The sequence below is a fragment of the Epinephelus lanceolatus genome, chromosome 18 (genome assembly GCF_041903045.1).
Source record: "Epinephelus lanceolatus isolate andai-2023 chromosome 18, ASM4190304v1, whole genome shotgun sequence".
NCBI classification, from domain to species: Eukaryota; Metazoa; Chordata; class Actinopteri; order Perciformes; family Serranidae; genus Epinephelus; species Epinephelus lanceolatus.
This window is the reverse complement of record NC_135751.1, coordinates 19466078-19486472: the sequence shown is the minus strand read 5'-3', so window position 1 is coordinate 19486472 and position 20395 is coordinate 19466078. Positions and strand designations below refer to the sequence as shown.

Below are 20395 nucleotides of genomic sequence, written 5' to 3'. Positions count from 1 at the left end.
CTTGCTAGGTCACAGCTACTACAGTGAAATCTAGGCTACTCCCTTATTAAGCTGATTTCAGAATCTGTGCTTTTTTGAGCTGTTTTGTGATGTTTCAATTGCATATCAATTTCATATTTTCCATAACATGAGAGTTGGATCCCAGGTTGTAGTCTGATCCATATTATATATATATATATATATATATATATATATATATATATATATATATATATATATATATATATATATATAATTTTTTTTTTTTTTTGCAAAACTATTAAGATCCCAACTTTTCAGTCACAGACACATACCTCTGGAGGATTGGAGAGACCTGGTGTTGAATTATGCCTGTCAGACCACTGAGAGCTGCTGCAGGCAGTGAGCTCTGTTCTTACCCCTCAGGTATAATTATTCCACAGAACAGGTTCATTATGCTTTTCCTTTCTTTTTACCACAAGAGATTGAGCACCTCACTGAGACTCAAACTCAATTTCTGGTCCTTGCATAAGGCCTGTGATGAGCCTGTATCGATTTAAAGTTAGGATAACAAAAGGCTTGCCATGTTTAATGGCTGTTTCCAGAACTTTCTGAACATTATACAAGCTCATTAGCTGCAATTAGCTACCATCTGGCCACGCACTGTGCCACACACTGCGTTATCTGTAGGGACGTTAGGGTGTTTTTTTTCTTCTTCGCCATTTCAATTATCAGGCATCAGGGTGTCCTGGTGTATTCCCATAACCATAAAAGTATGAATTGTTCTGAATATATTTTTTTCTCCCTGAAGAGGAGGTGCAAAAGAGATTCATATGTCATGAATTTTTCAACAACTTGAACTCCATAAATGAATAAAAAAATAAAATGTTCTTTTATTTATTTGAATTTTTAATTCCAATAACATAAACTTTAAAGGTCCAGTGTATAGAATTTAGTGGCATCTAGCGCCTCAGAAACCTTTCCTGTGTGCCAAGTGTGTAGGAGAATATGGTGGCAGATTTAAAAATGCAAATGGCCCTATCTAGAGCCAGTGTGTGGTTTGTCCATTCTGGGCCGCTGTAGAAACAACATGGTGGACTCCGTGGAAGAGGACCCGCTCAATATGTAGATATAAACAGCTCATTTTAAGTTAACGGAAACACATCAGTTCTTATTATAAAAACAATGTTAATTAATGAACATTACAGGTGCTAGTAGGCACATTTTGTGACCACTGTACAGGCTAGCTGTTTCTCCTGTTTCCAGTTTTTGTGCTAAGCTAAGTTACGTGGCAGCTGGCAGTAGCTTCCTATTTATGAATCAGACATCAGAAAAGTATTGGTGGTTTCATGATGACACCCAAACATGCTTATTATTACATGGAGGCTCCTCAGTGCTGTATGATTGAGTTTCAGTTGCTAACATACGGATTGGTAGCTCATTAACTGTTAAATTGACAACACAGATTGAAGCAGTACAAAGATCAGTCATTTCCTCATTGGGATATCAGTTCTCTAAATGAACCTGTTCATTGTTCAACACATTTTCCTCTTCAACATGTGAGAGATTAATTTGTTTCTGTCAATGTGCTGACTTTGTACAACTTTAAATCAGTGTGCTGTTCCCGGCAAAACGTCAGCTCACTGACATCAGACTACAGGAAGGAAGTGAATAAAACGAATTTGTCCTCCCTCTACAAGATTTTTGGCCTCTTCAATGACCCATCATGAGCGTTGCGAAGAGCAATCTGAAAAGTCGAATGAACCCGAACTGTAGCGTGTGCCTCAGGGGAGTGTTAGGCCTCCCTGCTGCTGAGCTGTTGGACTGACCTTAAAACACCCAGTCTCAGAAAGGGCAATACCCCAAAGCTATGTGTGTCTTCATGATTTCCTTCATGACAGGTATTTTTATTCATACCTGTTTGTTAGTACCCCACTGTGTAATCAGGAAAATCAGTGTGGGTTCAAGCTTTCACATCCTAAATAGGCTTTCATGCAGTTTATCTCCACAATATCCACAGACAGTGTGAAAAGTCTCAATACCTGTTAAACTCCCCTGCAACTAATGTGAGGTATAGATTTAGACTTTGACTGAACACTATTGGATACATAAGCTACTTCCACAAAATAATTCTGAATCTATCATATCAAAGATCATACAACAAATATAACAATTACCTAATTACAAAAAATATAGACTAGTAACATTTAGGATTAACTATCCATTCAATTCTAAAATATAGTTTAAGTGAGACAGCATAAGGTTGCACAGTGACAGGATGTTCATCTCCCAGTTAGAAAACAGTGATATGCTTCACTACTTTCTTTTTTTGTCTTTTCATTTTGGTATAATTACTGAACAAACAATAACATTGGAAATAAAAATTCAAATATTGTAAACATCGTACCGGTACAAAAGCACATGTCGCAAGACGTGGTCAGAAAACACCAACACAGGCAGCGCTGACAGCTTTTACTCCTCCTCCATTGACTTCTCAATCTCCTTCAGCCTGCGGACAAACTCCTGAGCCTCCCTGTCTCCGATGCGAGCGTCCAGCATCCTCATGATTGGCTTTTCTGGAGGGGGAGAGCAAACAGATGAGAGCAGATCCGACACCTGACACAAATATCTCCAGATTGAATGGCTTTTCATGTTGTATTGGAGAAGTAATTGGAAACCCAGACCTCCACCCCTCTGGTCTCCCAAGGAGCCAATATTATGTTTGTGTAAAACAAAGAGCTTGATACAGCCTGGGGCTATATGTACCACTGGGTTTACTGCGAGACAGGTGGAGAATGACAGGCTGGACGCTTTTGCCGGCAGCTGAGGCGTTCGGTCTCCCCGGCCAGCAGAAGTCGCTGAGAGGAGCCACGGCTTCACCGGCAAAGTCGTTGGTGGAAAGCCAGTCATAGTCCATCACAGTGAAGGTCAAACAGGCAAACCTGTGTCTGTACTGTTCCGGACTGACGTGGCTGGAAGACACAAGATGCAAAACAAATCAGGCTGTAATCAGGGTATGCACAAATAGAAGGAGGGAGAGAGGAAAACAGTACTCACAAGTAAAAGAGCTCATCGAAAACTGGGTGCAGGGTCTTCAGTTTCACTTGTGTGCGTTGACTCTTGGCCATAGGGAAGAGGTGGTGAGGACAGATTTCCACTATGACAAATGGGTCACTCAGACCTGCAGACGTCCAGAAAAAATTAGTGAAAACTCAACTTTAAAATAGCGACATGTGCTATATTATATTTTGACCCTTTTACCATTAGCATCCAGCGCCAGGATATCTGCAGCGTGCAGAATCTCCACCGTCAGTCTCTGCTCCGGAGCGTCATAGTAGCACTTTACACTGATCCGACCATAACGGGTGTGTTTGAGTGTTTTCTGAAACATTACAGACAGATTATAATAATCAGCATACCACTGAAAACATGCTATAATAACATGTAAAAGCACAACACATTTTCAGTTTCAAAAGCAGAAATAAGTTGAAGGAATTATTCAAAGCATGTTTCAGTCTAAGTGCTGCGTTGTCTGACAGCATCTTGTTTTTCCAACAGTCCAGGAGATTTTCAATCAGAGGAAAAACAACACAAGACAGAGTGTTGTGTGTTGTGTCCAATCAATACGTCTCTGTGCACCTTAGGGCTAAAATGAAAGTGTTAGCCTGGTAAGTTGAAACACACCTGGTGGGAAATCTTCTCCAGATAGTACTGTTCAATCAGCTCAAAGGAGGAACATTTATTCAGCCTCAGCTCCTCATCCAGGACCTAAAGCAGCACCGTCAGAAAGGGAGTCAAGTCAGGTCAAATATATTTCTATATATTTGCATTTAACACAACGCAAGTTGACCAAAGTGCTGTGCAAAATTAGAGAGAATAAAAACAGGTCAACAGAGCAGACAACAAAATAATGCTTATACCCAGGCAGAGACCAAGATAAAAGCGATGAGTAATGCAAAAACTAACAAAAGACCAATTATTAGTACATTCAGAAGCCAAAGAAAATAGGTGGGCCTTGAGCTTTGCTTTGAATGACTCAGTAGAACGGGCAGATCTGATGTGGTGGAGCAGTTTGTTTCCAGACTGTGGCCTGTGACTAAAAAGATTACCCCCAAGCTTCTGCCGAGCCCAAGGGAAGACCAAAAATGACAGGTTAGAACACCTGAGTGACCTAGGTGGGGTTAGGTCAGACAGGTAAAAGAGAGCTCATTCATTAAGTGCTAATTAGACAACTAGTAAAGTCTTGAATTTTAAAACTGACAAGGAGTATGGATGAAACATGCTCATGTATACGGGAACCAGTTAAGAAAGTTGCCTCACTGTTCTGCACAAACTGCAGATGTGAAAGAGAGGACTGACTGACTCCCACGTACTAGTAGTTAAAACAGTCAAGGCGAGCAGTAATAAAAGCATGGATTATTTTTCACAATGTTGAAGTGACAAAAAGAGTTTTACTTCGCTAAGGCTCACAGTTGGAAAATGCTGCCTCTCACCACAGAATTGATCTGATTTTCAGAGTCAAAAATTGTCCCAAGGTTTTGGTTTCACAAAGGATGACAGTGAGCAGAGACTTTCACACAGAAAGCTGGTGGATTAGGGGGGCCAAAGAGAACCACCTCAATTTTTAGTCTGCTTAGTATCAAGATGTTGTGAGGCATCCAGTCTGTAATGTCCTACAGACAGTCAAATAGAGGCTGCAATGCATGGCCAAGGGTTGTGGCTATTTAGCTGGAAGAATAGCTGGATATTGTCCACAACACAAAGGAAGGAGATGCTGTGCTTCCTAATAAGGGAACCAAGTGAGAGCATATAGAGAGAGAAGAAAAGAGGCACAAGATCAGAGCCCTGAGGGACTCCGCAGGTAAGAAGGGGCAGAGGAGGAAGAAGCATTCCCCACACAAACACAGAGACTTTTGTTATCCAGATGTGACTTAAACCATTTCAGGGCTGTAGTCTGGCAATAAGCAATTCATGATAGACTGTTTTAAATGCCGCACTATGATTTAAAGTATTCAAATAGAATAGTCCCCTTGTCTGCTACTACTAGCAAATGATTGTGAACTCCTAAAAGAGCTGTTTCAGTGCTATGTTGCTCCCTAAAACCAGATCAAAAGGCTCTGAATAGCAAATTCTTGTTTAAAAGAGATGGAGTTGCTGGTAAATATCTGTTTCCTGCATTTTGGATCTTTGAACAGAAAATCCTGCACACTGCTCTTTGCTCAGCTTCTCCATTTTGGTCCTCCTGGACCTTCATCAAGAGTGTTCAACACCATTACCTACATTACATTACTGAGCTTAAATAGAGACTGTTCCACCCATTTCGCAGGTGTGCACAGGTGTGGGGGAATTAATCAGCCATGTTTCTCAGTAATTGACAACAGCCTGTGCACCATATGTCACATACCCAACAAAGGAAACAAGGGACAAGAAGAACATAGGAAAAACCTAGACATCTAATTCTCCTTACACAATAAACATTTACAAGATTATTTACACAAAATGTTGATCTTATGAATGAACACATCGGCCTTGCCGCTCTCATAAATCATTCAAAATGTTCAATACTCTTACGCCGTGCATTATAAATTGGTCTTTTAAGAGCCCCAAATCCATTATAGCATGACATGTCATGGTATCTCATCATTTAATCGTTTGGGAGATATAGTTTGCTGATTAAATATCCAGTATACTTCTCTTCTGCTAAGCATTTCTTCAATATTACCACCTCTCTCTGGCAGAGTAACTTTTTCAATGCCCTGTATTTTGGATCAAAATTGAAGCTTGGAATTTAGAGAAAATCATTACGGTCACAGTTGTTAATTTAGGGAGGGTTTAAACCAGTGCGTGTTTAACACACAAGAAAAACAACCTGAGGAAAGATAACAACTCAAAATAGAAAGGATACTGGGACCCACAATATCAATCTTTTAGTAGGAGTGAAGAGATGTGGTCAAAAGGGCAGGCTGTAGGCTTCAGATGACAAATTACTTTCCGCACAGAGGAAAGAGACACAGGTTTTTAACTGACTAAAAAGAGACAGGGCTATAGGATGATCAAGAGGTAGCAGAGATAACGGTGAGATTTGCCTTCCAATAACAACTATCTTGTTGACAAAGAAATTTAGGAAATTTTCACAAGTTACTGTGGAAGGGTCAGAAACAAGCGGCAACCTCCAGGGCTGAAAAATAAGGCCAACATGGTCAAAAAACTGCAGTTCCTAGAACGGCCACTTGAGGCTGGCTCCAAAAGCAAGTCAATCCCTGTAAACACCCATATTAAAATAACCAGCTTTACAGCAGAAATACACGTTTACAGCGTGGTACAAAAAATGGGTTTGGTCGCTGTTACTTGTTTTCTTTGTGTTAACAAGGTGACAATGTTGGTTTAGGTAACGTAACCATGGTGTAAGCCCTGATTCACAGAGCATAGGTGTTGTCATAGCTATTACTATTTTAGTATGTTTTCAGTTCATGAAAGTTAATAGTTTTGGTCGTCTAAAAAGTCTTGTTCAGTGCTTGTTTCTACTTAAAGACCCAAAGAAGTTGGATATTCAGTTTTTCTGGTAAATACATTTTGTTTTATTGGATTAAGCCTGTTTTTCATGAACAAAAATTAGCATTACCATTAACATAACTGACCATATAGCCGTAAATGCACTGTGCTAACCAAGTTAGCAGCTAGCATTAGGGTTATCTTCATCCTCTTGTCTAAACACGGTCACTTCCGGCTCCAAAAATCCAAAATAGTGACAGCCAAAATGCCAAGCTTGAGGCTTTAAATGGGAGACCATGAGCCAGTGGGTGACGTCACGGAGGCTTTTTTATTATTATGTTATACAGCTAGGAATGGTATTGTCAATTGTGTTAATGGCAGCATTTTTCGTGCTAAATAGGACTTTGGGTCTATGGCAATCGTTCAATATTAAGTCAGAGAAGTCATAGACAAAGACAAATAACACCTTAAGCAAGCAAACAGCTTACCTTATAGTCTCCACTCTTCATGTCTTCCAGGGAAAGACCCTCTCCCTTGGCATGCAGGAACTGCAACAGGGTCTAAAGCATTCAAGTAAACAAATATATATATTTAGAACTTGCGAGCTGGGATTCATCAGAGTTATCCCTCTAAGTTTAATAAATGGAAGTCTAATCACAGTAGAAAGACATGTTGTTCACACAAACAGCATGAAACCTCTGGCAGACAAACACGATATCTGTCTGCCAAACTCCAAACTCAGCCCTCATGAGTAGCACGCCATGACTTTTCATGCAAATCTGTCACGTCCAATGCCAGCTGGTTAATTTGGCATCAGAATATACAATAGCTCCCAAATTGTCATTCATAAGGGAACTCACTTTGGCACTGAACTACTACCTTGCGACTTCATAAATATCTAATGTATGCTGATGACTGCACGACAGCAAGCACAGAGAGCTAATTAAAGGATGATGGTAACAGTAGTCATGATTATCTGTACAAAGTTGACACATCTTTTTAAGCAGAATTCTCCTCTTAGTCAAACTATGCCAGGCTGGAAATACCCATAAAAAAAGAATTGTGAGATAAAATGCAATCACTGACCTCCACTGTGTACTGGAAGCGGTTGTAGAACTCCACCTGAACACCTCTGTTTTCTGCGACAGCGTCCAGGATCATCCGCAGGAGCAGCTCCCACATGCTTTGGAGAACCCTACGAGGCAGCAGACACAATGAGACACCCACACTTATTTGTTTACCAGCTCTTCCGATAACACCCCTGTACCCTAACTTAGCCTCCTGTACGTTTTCACAGAGATCAGCTCGATAATGATAGGTTGTAATGCAAAACATGTCTGAGGGGTATTTTTACTGTGACAAAGCTTACACAGTACTCGCAGCATCTTATTTGCTGAGCTCTCACACTTTGCACCTAGTACTATCAAACAAATTACATCTTATTTAGAGAAGAGGAAACAGGTTGTATGATTATGTAACTTGATGTAAGGATACCTCTATTGATATCTATCAATTTTAAAGTGTGCCAACATTTTCCCAGTCCATCCATCCATCCATTTCATGTGCTTAACAAGGGCCAGGTCATGGGGGCAGCGGACTGAACAAAGTATTTCAGACGTCCAGCTCCCCAGCAACTGTTTCCAGGTCCTCCTGGGGGATCCCAAGGACTTCCCAGGCCAGATGAGATATATAATCCCTCCATTTTGTTTTGGGACTAACCCAGGGCCTCCTACCACTTGGACATGCCTGGAAAACTGATCAGATGCCCGAACCAACTGGCCCGTTTTGATGCGAAGGAACAGCGGCTTTACTCCGAGCTTCCTCCAGATGTCTGAACTCCTCACCCTATCTGAGCACACTACCCAAAGCTCATGACCATAGGTGAGAGTCAGAACGTAGATGAACTAGAAAGCTTCACCTTCCAGCTCAGCTTCCTCCTTACCCTGACGATCTGGCACAAGACCTGTATCACTGCTGATGCAGCACCAAACTGCCTGTCCATCTCACACTTCATTTTACCCTAATTTGTGAACCTAACCCTGAGATACTTGATCCCCTTCGCTCGGAGCTATAACTCACTCCCAACCTAGAGAGAGCAATCCAGTGTTTTCCACCCTGGTCTACAAGTCAAATGTATGCTGATGACCAAAAGCGAAGGTTTGTGTGAAGGAAAACATAATTTTCAGGTGGCAGGTCAAAATTCAAAATCTACAAATATAATGGAATATCATGCAGTGAGGCTCTCAGGCATTCTGTATTGCTTTCAAACATTTATTCTCAATTTTTCTAATTTAATGTTATTCTTGCTGAGTCACCACATGTGTAGGATTGATTTAGTCTTCCCTTCTCCTTTGTGTCTTAAATAGCTCATGTGTTTCAGCAACATTCCTGCTCATGTTCAAAACTCTCTGCACATTCAAAACATATTCTACATATGTTTGTTCCCTGAGATTTCGAGAATTAAGTCAAGAAAAAAGGCCCAAAATAATTAAATATATATATATATATATATATATGTTCTCTGCTCTAGTCCATCTATGTCTTGTTCCAGTAGCCCATTTCTCATTAGGTTGCCCTGGCTCCTTAAAACCTGACGCGGACCTTGTTGACCTGGTTGAGCCTGTATGACTCTTGTGTTTGCATTCACTCATCCTGAGGTAGGCTAGCAGCATTAAGAACCTTGCCTAAGAATCCAGACTGGATATGTGTTGCCTTGCCCTGACCGGGAATTGAATCCCTGATCTTCTACGCCAAAGTCAGTACGTCAAGTCTTAACCACTGAGCTAACCAGCTGCTACAGCAACAGAAGAAGGCAGCGGTGAAAAATGTAGCCATCCAAAGTGACAGCAACATCAGCAAGAAGGAAAATGAGAAGCTCGAAAAAAAAAACAAGGGCTGAAGGAAGAGCTAGAAAAGATGTAGGGAGTAAAGGCAACAGTGGTGCCAGTGGTAATCGGAGCACTGGGGGCTGTGACCCACAAACTGGGAGAGTGGCTCCAGCAGATTCCAGGTACAACATCTGAGGAACAGCTAAGATACTGCGCAGAACCCTCAAAATCCCAGGCCGAGCTTGAGGAAGACACACCACCAGCTCAACACATCTGATCAGGCATAAATCTCACCCTTGTATGGCTAATTGTCCAAACAAATGTAAATTCATCGGTAGATATAGTACAGCTCCTGGCCACTTCCCTCAGCTTTCAGTTGGAAGAACACATAAAGACCACAGAGCTACTAATCAGGGGAAAGACACTACACTGCAGTCCAAACTTTTCACAGGTCAAAATAACTGTAGCTACAGTTTCCATGACCTGTCAGAAAATGCTAAAACATGCCTCAAGAACAATTCACTGAAAACTATTTCTTATCTAGTGGGAATATGAGGGCGTTTGTAGAGCTATATGAAATCACATTTAATTCAAATGCATATGCAATTAATGTCAAATTAGTGGTGAGGACAAGTTTAGGCAATCAGGAAAGTGATACAGACAACCCCACTGTCCCTACCATTAATTACACCTATGCTGATGATGCAATGTTATACGTATGCAAACAGTTGGTAACAGACTGGTCAAGAGTCCTGTGCTACAGTGACACACATTTCAAGCTGGCTAGTCAAATCATGATTCAGGCCTAATGTCAAAAAATAAATAACTACCACTGGGAGGTGCTGTAGTGGCTTTAATGCTTTGCTGTACAAGTGCCTCCTTTAACTATTCTTTTATTATGTGCTACATGTGTTATGAGTTTATGTGGTGAATTCTGTCTTGTTTGTGTTTCATAATTACATACTCAGTGATTCCTTTTATCATCAGCTGCACAGGCACGCCAGATGGAGATGAGCAATTAGGCAGAATGTGGCACAATTATCAGAATAGTTATTAAAATTAATTTGCATTGTCCCTGTCAAACAGAAAATAAATGAAGTCATATTTGTAGCGAGGAGAGGGAGGGAGAAAGTAATTACCTAGTCAGAGTCTCCTTCACAAGGTTTTCAGTGAGGATGACCATAGTGTCTTGTAAGTACTTCATAAGAGGAGACACAGCCTGGAAAAAAATGTCACATTAACATACATTACATATACCCGGGCTGCATACACCACTGATACAGGAATGAATTCTGTAGAGAGCCACTACTGGGTCTTACATCATCGTTGTTGATTGAGTCTGGAGAGAGGCTGATGTGCTGGATGTACCTTCGCAGCTCCGGCAGCATCTGCATAGAAATATTCTCTCATACATGGGCATGCAGGTGCATACAGTATAGACACAATTCTGTGCATTATGCATATGAAGATACAGAAAGTCACACAATTTTGCAAAAGGTTTACATAATACAAAATTGTGCAGCGTATGATTTCAATGCAGAACACCCAAGCACATCGTATGTCCTTTGAACAGTAGTAATAGATCATAGGAAGAGGCTTGACTCCCATTATTATTGGATGCAAACTTTATAAAAAAAAAAATAAGTCAATTCTCGAAAAACTAACACAAAACAGTACTGTGTTAAGTGATGAACATGAATTTTTGCCAATATGTGCAGTATTTTTGAACATATATCATTAAGTCACTGCTTGCAAACCTCACCTCACAAATGGAGTTACAAAAGCTCTATGTCCACAGAGCAGTATGGTACAGTTAAGTTCAGTATGTTTTGTTTCCGTTTCCACTGTGAAAAGTTGTGGATGGTACCAATGGAACCGTTCCATACCGTTACCATTTTTGGTCCCCCCTCTGTTGGGGTACCTAGCACACAGATCTGGTACTAAAAGGTGGAGCTGTGAACACCACTGTTCATACTGTGGCAAGTCTTACATACATTAGTAAACTATAACTATAAAAATAAAGGATGTTTTACTGCCTTTCACAACAGCTGTAGTCTGAGAAAAATATCTTTCACTGGGCCGACTGCCAGCGACTTTTAAGTTGGAACGTTTACTTGTAATGTTACTCAATGCATGAGGTGAGGATGTGAATCAATCAACACACCTTAAATTTCAATGTGACAACTTTGACCATTACTTCAGTTTTTAATTGTTTCTCTTGGATGACACAAACTTTTAGTAATGAGTGGATCTCCAAGTGTTTAAGATCATTTTGACAGATTATGTGAACTGCATATATTCTAATCTTTGCTCTGAGAAAAAAAAAAAAAGCATAGTGGAGCACTGATCCTGTGGGCTCCGGCCGGGTGCTCTTCCCTGAGAAGGGCTAAATGCACAAACATGCTATTTTTAAATATCTCATCGAGAGAGACTCTCACTGCAGCCTGTTCTATTTGTTTTGAAAATGTTGGTGTGCAACTTTGAGGTGCAGACTTGCATCTGTGTCACCGGTAATGAGGGAATACAGTGAGGGCTGGATGGAGCAGTGAGTGACAATAACTGCGCCAACATTGAAAGGTACTCTCTGCGGTGGAAACGCTACATGGACCTAGGGTCTAGGTATCATGTCTGAAGGGTTACTATTGGTTCCAAGGTACCATACCGAAAGTGTTTGGTGGAAATGGGGTTAAAGTTTTCACTTGCAGTAACCAATTGCTCTATATGTGCACCATGTCTCATACTGATTTCCAGGTATTCATGCTTTCAGCTCCGCACCTTGTCAGTGAGCAGCGTGATGAGACGTTTGGCTTCTCTCTGCAGGTCCAGGTCCACGTTGAACAGCTGCCCATTGAGAGCCTTGCAAACCTGCTCCTTCCCCTCCACCCCACAGGACTCCTCCATGGCCCGCTCCACACCTTGCCAGTCCAGGTCACGAGGCAGGTGACCCAGGAAAACTCGCACATGCTCTGTGTTGTTCAGGGCGATGCAGAGCTAGCAGAAAGCGAGGAGGAGCAAAAGAGGAGAAACAGAGGGTGGAGGTGGAGAAACAAAGAAGGAAAAGAAGCAGGGCTACAGAGAAGTGGAGGGACGGGATGCCAGTGTAAATGATTCACGACGACAAGAGGCAACTGCGATTTTTTTTTTTTTTTTTATCTGATCTGCTGTTGAGCCCTTTGTGTTGCCAGGAAGAACACTTGCTGACATTTACTTCCCACGTCATTGCATGCCCTCCCCCTGTTCTGCCTTGCTACAGGCGTTACCTGCACTGTGAAGCTCTTGTGGTCTCGGCCCAGCTGGTTCCTCTCAATCTTGCGTGTTATCATCTCTGAGTAGCACACAGCTTCACTACAGAAATTCTGTGAAGAGTAAAATACCAGTCATAGTTTTCTTTTTGATTCTGACTCCATCACCAATAAAGTCTTTTGTGTGTAAGTAAGTGAGTCTGTTTATATATGTGCTGGTTGCGCGTACATGAGTGTGGCAACACTGGAAGCAGCACTCACGTCTGTCAAACGAGTGACAAAGATGAAGGCCCCCGCAGAGTCTGGCCAGGCCAGCTGGAGCCAGATCTCGCGTACCTGGCTGAAGCATGTTGTCACCTCTACAGCTGAGGAGCTGTGTTTGACCTGCTGCACCGGCTCGAGCTGCTCACAAAGCACATTAAAATACAAAATATAACATGCATAGTTTATAGTCGGTGAATAAAACTGAAAATTCATATGAACACTGCCTCAAGACAGAACAACAACTTGGAAAGATGGCAAAAATTTTGGTACATGACCTGCTCACTTTAGAGTCCTGTACACAGAAACATGGTGGACGAAAGTAAATGTTAATGTTAATGGTAAGAAACCTTTTAATAATTCATGTATTGCATATCAATTTTTGTTCACATGTAATTTATAATATGGTATTAGATTGTAACCATTAGTTGCTGACCTCGTAAAGTGACTTAGATTAGTTAGAGAAGTTATTTATAAGCATTAACCCTGATAAAAAGTCAGCTAGAGCAATATTTTAGTGGTTTTAGGGGATGTTCTTACGCAGCAACAAGTGTTGGACAAAATTATTTTGTAATATAAAGCTACTAACTTTTTTGTTTTGTTTAAACGTTCTTAGGGATAAAATGCTGCACATCTTGGAGTGTCCATGTTGTTTTCACATTACGACTTAAAAGCTCTTGAACACACCAAAGTCACGGAACGTCCTCCCAACATCCCAACAATGGGACCATCCGAGGAGTGTATCTGCTTACATCTTCATTATAGTAGCCTCTCACCTTGTCTGTTTCCACTGCTTTACGAATTCTGTCACAGGATCTGTCATGAACGATCTGCAGCCACTTATGAATCGAGGACTTGAACCAGTTATGAAAGCCCGTCAGGGCCAACATTTTAGCATCCCTGTTAGAGAAGAACACAAGTCCTGTTTTTAATAAATTCAAAGCAGAAGAAAAAGTTGTACTTTCCTCGCTGTCATTTCAAACAAATAACCACGAGTCAGAGCCTTTTACGCTGCTGTTTGAATTGTCATGAGAGTCGAATTGAGAACCAACTTGAGAGGAAGAAACTCCCGAAAGCCTTTGAGGATCTTCAAGGACATGAAGAGCTCAAAGATGGTCTCTCCCATTGTCTGAGTCAGTCTGGAGCTCTCCTGCTCCAGAGTCCCACAAACCCGCTCCATCGCTACATTTACATCATCGGCTACCTGGGGGATGAAAGAACGTGCTTGTGTTCAAGTGCTTGTGTCAAAGCTGGCAGCAAGACTCAGACAGGCTTTGGAGGACTTGTTTACAAGGACTTTCATGTCACTTTCAACGACTTACCTGTTTCTCCAACTGTCTGTATGATATGCTGAAGAAATCTACTTTTACCGCACTGTGAGAAGAAACAAAGGATGAAACAGCTTCTGTCCAGCAGTAACAAATCCAAATCAATGTTTCGACATTTCTACATTGTTTTTCTTGAGATGAACTCTGTTGATATTTACCTGTAGAAGAGTTTGTTGTAGATGTTCTGGGCTCTCTGTACGTCTGCACACGCAGCATCAACCACCTGAACCAGCTTCTTCAGCTGCTCCTCCAGAGTCTATGTTGTTAATACATGAACATCCTAAATATCAACTCTCAAGCCACAGTAAGTAAAATTATAAAATGCATGATTTCAATCGCTCCATATTACAGTAAAACTCCACCCCAAAATGATTATTTGTATATCAATTACTCACCCCATGGTACATCGAATCAATAAAGAAAACTTTGGGTTTCTTGCATTCCTCCACAGTGGATAAAGAAATGAACAAATGAATGCATTGAAGTCATTGGGGTCCGCAAATAACGACAGCAAAATTCTATCAAAACATCTGTTTACAAACTCTCTCACAGCTCATGCAGTATATTACAAGTCTCATTTACCTCTGTCATATGCTCAGTACTGTCGGAAAATGGTGGATTGCCCTCTTCGGGTTGGGGGAGAGTTACTGCCTCAAGCATAGGGAGTTCAAGTATCTTGGGGTCTTGTTCACGAGTGAGGGTAGAATGGGGCGTGAGATGGATCGGCAGGTCTGTGCGGCTTCTGCAGTGATGCGGGCACTATGCCGGTCCATCGTTCTGAAGAGGGAGCTGAGCCGGAAAGCAAAGCTTTCAATTTACTGGTCCACGTATGTCCCAACCCTCACCTATGGTCATGAACTCCAGGTAGTGACCGAAGAAATGAGATACAAGCGGTGGAAATGAGTTTCCTCTGTGGGGTGGTTGGGCTCAGCCTTAGAGATAGGGTGAGGAGCTCAGACATCTGGAGGGAGCTCGGAGTAGAGCTGCTGCTTCTTTGCGTCGAAAGGGGTCAGTTGAGGTGGTTCGGGCAGACCCAGAACATGCTGGAGGGATTACATACTGTATCTCATCTGGCCTGGGAACACCTTGGGGTCCCAGAGGGATGTCTGGGGTGCTTTGCTTGGCCTGCTGCCCTCACGACCCGGCCCCGGATAAGCGGATGAAAATGGATGGATGGATGGATGGATGGATGGATGGATGGATATGCTCAGTGCTTCCCAAACACATGCAGTTTTGTTAAAACCTTACTACTTACTACACTTCCGCATAAACAGTCTCCCACATAGACGAGTTGTGCACCAGGCAAGCAAATTTTAAATCTGCTCATGCATTCAATTAAACCTCCCACTCCTTCCGTCACTGGCCAGGAGTTCTGCTGTTACACACCCACTTCCTGTCACTTCCTGAATGTTCTGATATAGTTTTTCTGTTGTTAAACACGGCCCCCTTTGAGTAACTAATATACAAATGGTAATTTTAGGGGTGAGGTATTCCTTCAATAAGTAATAACTTACCCCTTCCTCTGGTTTATATTGTGCAATTAAGTTCTCATACCACTCCGCAGTTCCTTTCTGTTGAAATAATAAGACAGATTAAAGAGAATAAATGAGTTAATTAAAGGTGTCCTGGGGAGTATGGTACTGCACTCTGATAGCTCTGTTCTTAGTGCATATGCCTCTTCTTTGTGCCGCTTTCATGGAATATAAAGATATGCACTGACCTGCTAATCAAGACATTTGTTTGCAGTACAACGACCCCTCAGTTTAAAAACTCGATGGGACACCGTTAAGTGAACCTACAGTAAAACAAATATTTCATTGTTACCTTGGCAGCAGTAGTGATGTCCAGATGCAGTTCATTTCGAAGAGGACATACAGTCTTAAAGGCCCGCATGTTTTGCATGTAGCCAATCCCCCTGACATTCACAGACAAGAAAAAGGCCAATTACAATACAAGACTGCTTTCGGGTCACGTATATGCTGGTTCCAAATCATATTGTTCATAGAATATAAAACATGAAAGAAGCACAGACACTACAGTCTCACTAAATTATTTCTGCTCTAATTGTATGCAGGATCCGGGGCTGTCTCTGCAGGGGAGGAGAGACGCAACTTTGACTGTTAGCTGAGTCACTCTGTGTTTGTGTGTGTGTGTGTGTTTCTGAGAGGTGCAGAGATGATCTTCCTTGAGGTGTTGATCACTTGGGCAGAGCTGGTCTATTAAGAAACAGTCTTCTCCAAATCAGTCCGACATGGCAACATGAACTTTAATAATTAGCTGATTTTACTGGATGGACTTCATGTGGAACAGACTTCCCTAATTTGGTGTGTTTCACTGATCTAACATCCTTTCTTTGTGTGATGATACCTCAGTGCCAAGTCGGTTTCTTCAGAGCAGAACAGCAGTATTGAGCAGACTGCCGTCAAATTAAGCACAGGTGCCCATGGACACAAGCTTTCTGGTTAAAATTCCCTGATGGCCAAAACATTGGTTGATGACAATCTGTCTACAGATTAATGCTTGGATTTCCATGAAACTCACTGGGGTTATTCACATTTCCCATAAGATGACTGCTTATGATTAGGTGATTTCCCCAAGCTAAAGGCTCCACAAAGAATATCAAAATCTACATCTAGAAATACCACCTTTAATTTGCTGAGCACATTAATGCTTTGACAGGGTAAGCCTCTATGATACTCATGACTGTATGGCCCTTGGACCGGTGTATATGAAAGGGTTTGGTCATTGATTTTACCAGTGGATTGGGAGCATTATATCATAGGGAATAGTACATGTTATGTAAGGTATGTATGTTTTTGCTTCTGACTACAATATGTTGCTTCAAATAAGTTATTTTCAAAGGGGCAGTTCACCCCAAAACCTAGTTTTCCTCTTACCTGTAGTGCTATTTATCAATCTGGATAAAAAATATGTTTGAAAAACTCAACAGCACCAGACTTTTTTGGGAGCAGTTTTCCGGTAGGGACGATTGTCTTTCTGATGAATGACACCCTCCAACAGTATCACTGCACAGATCAAAGACGAGTATCCCCAACCTCGCTTCTGTCAACATGTGTGTACCCTTACTGGCCGTAAGCTAAATAAATAAACGGTCCGTGAAAAAAATTTTTTTTTACAGCGGATGTCTTAGTTACAACATTATTGAGCTAACTGGAGTAGTTTCATGTTGTATCCAACAACGGGAGGCTTTTAACAGATGACGTCCTGATGTTAGCTTTGCTGCTGCTGTTAGCTGTCCCTGTCAGCTGCAGCCACTGATGCTTTCTAGACATCGTGATTTCCCAAAACTGAATAAATACCACACATAGCAACACAAAACTGCTTTGCTAGCTCAATCATGTTGTAACTAAGATATCTGCTGGAAAAAATATTTTTTTAATCCAGTATCTTTGGTGAAACTGCACTGATTTCAGCACCAGAGAGGAGATATCAGTTGCCAGATCTCGCAAGAGTGTGCTGTTGAGACAGAGACAGGTCTTGAACAAAGTAAATTTTCTCCCGATTTGTCCGTCTGAAATTTGCCATTTTGGTGTCGGAATGTTCTGAAGATGTGTGGCTTGTGATGAATGGGTCCAATATTTGCTTCCGTGACTATGGGGCGAAAGAATCAGCCATAAACTGTAATCACGTTCATTTCTCCCACTGAAGTCAATGGACTCAGGACCTGCTGTTAGTCTCCTAAAGGGGCGTGGTGGTCGCGAACCCCATGTGACACTGATACAGGAAACTGACTGACTCGCAGTGGACAGTCTTGGTTTATCCACCGTCTTTGTTGCAAGTCACAAGCACAAGCCTCTCGTCCATGGGGAGAGTTTTCCAAATGTATCTTTTTGGCACTTTGAGCACCACAGGCTAAGTGCCACCTAGTTCCATTACATTCAGATGAAGGCAGACATCTCTACGGCCAATATTTTCAACACTCGGCAACTTGCATCAAAACAATACGATATACGATATATACGATACAATACGAGGCGATACGATACGATATGATACAATAAGGAAATCTGTCACTACAGGTAAGAGGAACAATATGTATATTTGATTTTAGGGTGGACTGTCTCTTCAAAAGTATGCTATGCAGGAATTGTGGGTTTCTGTCTGTAAACACAAAATTCTTATTTGGCCCTACGGTGCGTGTACGTAAACTGCAAGCTATTGTGCTATTGTAGGAATGTTACATTTGTTCTAATAGAAAAGCCAATACCTTAGCAAGCTAACTAAGCTAACCACCTGTCCACCTGTCTGACAAAAAGCTCTGCATCACTCCTCATCCTCTCCTTCAGTGGTCATCAGAAAAAGTGAAAACGACAGGCAACTCCAGATTGACTCATTTCGGATCAGGCTTTGTCTGCTTTGCATTTCGCCTTGCTATATTTGCGTTTTTTTGGTGCTGTGCCCATAATTTTTGTAGCTTCCTCTTGGATGCATGCTGCTACTACCTGATTGCTACCATTTTATAAAGTCCTGACCTCACCTGCATGCTGTTTTTGGCTGGAGGCTGCATACCTGCACAAAGGTTGTGTAACAAACATCCCGAACACAGCAAAATAAGAAGGAAATAAGAAAATACAGGCAGAGGGCAGGGTGTCTGCAGAAAAATACATTGCTGCACACTTAGTTGGTTGTACAGTATGTGATGATAGTATTGTTGTATTTTTTTTTTTGAAATCCTGCATAGTATACCTTGGAAGTTTTAGACAACAAAATCTGTGGTCAGAAGCAAATGTTCAAATTTTGAAATGAATTATGAGCAATGATTAAGATATTTCTGTTTAAGGAGCCCAACACTGCTTCTTGAACAGAGCATGACTGACTGGTTGAAGTCTCTCTGTGTCTGTTAGGGTGAGAGGTTAGGCGTGTGCCTGGTATGACAGCACAGGCGAGTGTTTGATGTGATGTGATGGCAGTGTGACTTTACCTCAGCATGAGCTCGTAGCGTGTAATGGCAGCAGCGCTGGTGCACGGGAAAACCTGACGCATGTTCTTCATCAGGCACAGGCAGTGCTCTGTGTACAGCCTGAAGCTGTCTGACAGCTGCCTCTCCTGGACACAGGAAGGGCCCTCAGTTATAGCTTCAAGTACACTGGCTGTGAGACATTTTTGGCTGAACCAAAAACCTTGATGTATGTCAGTGAAGAGCTCATCTAATGAGGTGACTTTCCAGATGATGAGAGGAATTTCTTTCTCTTTTTTTTTTTTTTTTTTTGATAATAGACCAAAGGCGGAAAAACCTACTAGGTCTCCCCTCACAGCAGTGGGGTCCCACTCTGCATCGATGGTCCTCAGGAGGCGCAGCAGCAGGGAGTAGCACACCCTCTGGGTCCGATGGTGGCTGCTGTAGCACTGCCAGCGACTGGGTTAAAAAGTAATACCTGCACGTTTTACCAGACGTTTAAGCTTTCATATTTGATTTGATCAATTTTATTTCTCCATTAATACTCACATAATGGCCTGTTGGAGAGGTGAGAGATCAGTTTGCACAGCATGGTGAGTCAGTACGGTCCACGCTGGAGGACAAACCTGCCCGTTCCAGTTGTAGGGCTCTCGCTAGAATAATATGTGAATGATCACTATGTCAGTCCGAGAAGAATCTGTTCGTACTCATCAAAAACATCAGTTTGTGTTACACATAGGCTGTATAAGCTTATGTGACATCACCCATTGGTTTGTGGACTCCTGTTTTGAAGTCTCGAGTTTGGTGGTTAGATCGTCGCCATCTTGGACTTTTAGCGCCAGAAGTGACCATATTTGGACAAGAGGGTGGACCTAACCCTAATGCTAGCTTGGTTAGCATGGTGCATTCATGGATGTATAAAGAGAACTGGATACAATGTCGGAGGTGGAGCCTGGTACATTCCTATGAAAATTGCGTCGTGTCGCCTGAGGCCAAAAAGCTTGATTTCTGCGATATGAAATCACCAAAATCTTCCGCTTCATGGCACCCACATAACAAGCACACCACAGACGGTGGCCAAGAGGCTAACTTCTGGTTTGGCCCTCCGCCACCTTGAATGGGAATAAAAATGATTTAATCGTGCAGCTTTTCTAGACTTTAGAAATGTTATCACATCAAATGGATCAAATCCTAATTGTGAAATGAGTCATTTTGCGGGGTTTGCGACTAAAAAATGTATGTCTCTTTCACAGTGTGTCTTTCTGGGCCCTGTGACATTAAGTGATGGAATCAGTCATTGTAATTCTGCATTGCACCATGTAAAATTGGCTTAAGCCCGGGGTTGTTCCCGGGGGCTTTGGTGCAACA

At 41.9% G+C, this 20395-nt stretch overlaps 1 protein-coding gene across 1 annotated transcript in view; it reads right to left on the bottom strand.

Annotated features, from left to right (window-relative positions):
- Positions 1-240: 240 nt before the first annotated feature.
- Positions 241-20395, bottom strand: part of baiap3 (BAI1 associated protein 3) — a 58774-nt gene continuing 38619 nt past the window's right edge. The window contains exons 14-34 of the mRNA XM_033643783.2: positions 19577-19680; positions 19369-19486; positions 19052-19176; positions 15934-16024; positions 15624-15680; positions 14268-14365; positions 14104-14155; positions 13834-13985; positions 13558-13681; positions 12782-12922; positions 12539-12634; positions 12054-12269; positions 10598-10666; positions 10418-10497; positions 7537-7645; positions 6939-7010; positions 3643-3726; positions 3220-3340; positions 3016-3139; positions 2725-2930; positions 241-2534 (exon numbers count right to left, since the gene is read on the bottom strand). Of these exons, the coding sequence (XP_033499674.2) occupies positions 2431-2534; positions 2725-2930; positions 3016-3139; positions 3220-3340; positions 3643-3726; positions 6939-7010; positions 7537-7645; positions 10418-10497; positions 10598-10666; positions 12054-12269; positions 12539-12634; positions 12782-12922; positions 13558-13681; positions 13834-13985; positions 14104-14155; positions 14268-14365; positions 15624-15680; positions 15934-16024; positions 19052-19176; positions 19369-19486; positions 19577-19680 (2343 nt within the window). The 3' untranslated portion in view covers positions 241-2430. The remainder of the gene's footprint in view (positions 2535-2724; positions 2931-3015; positions 3140-3219; positions 3341-3642; positions 3727-6938; positions 7011-7536; positions 7646-10417; positions 10498-10597; positions 10667-12053; positions 12270-12538; positions 12635-12781; positions 12923-13557; positions 13682-13833; positions 13986-14103; positions 14156-14267; positions 14366-15623; positions 15681-15933; positions 16025-19051; positions 19177-19368; positions 19487-19576; positions 19681-20395) is intronic.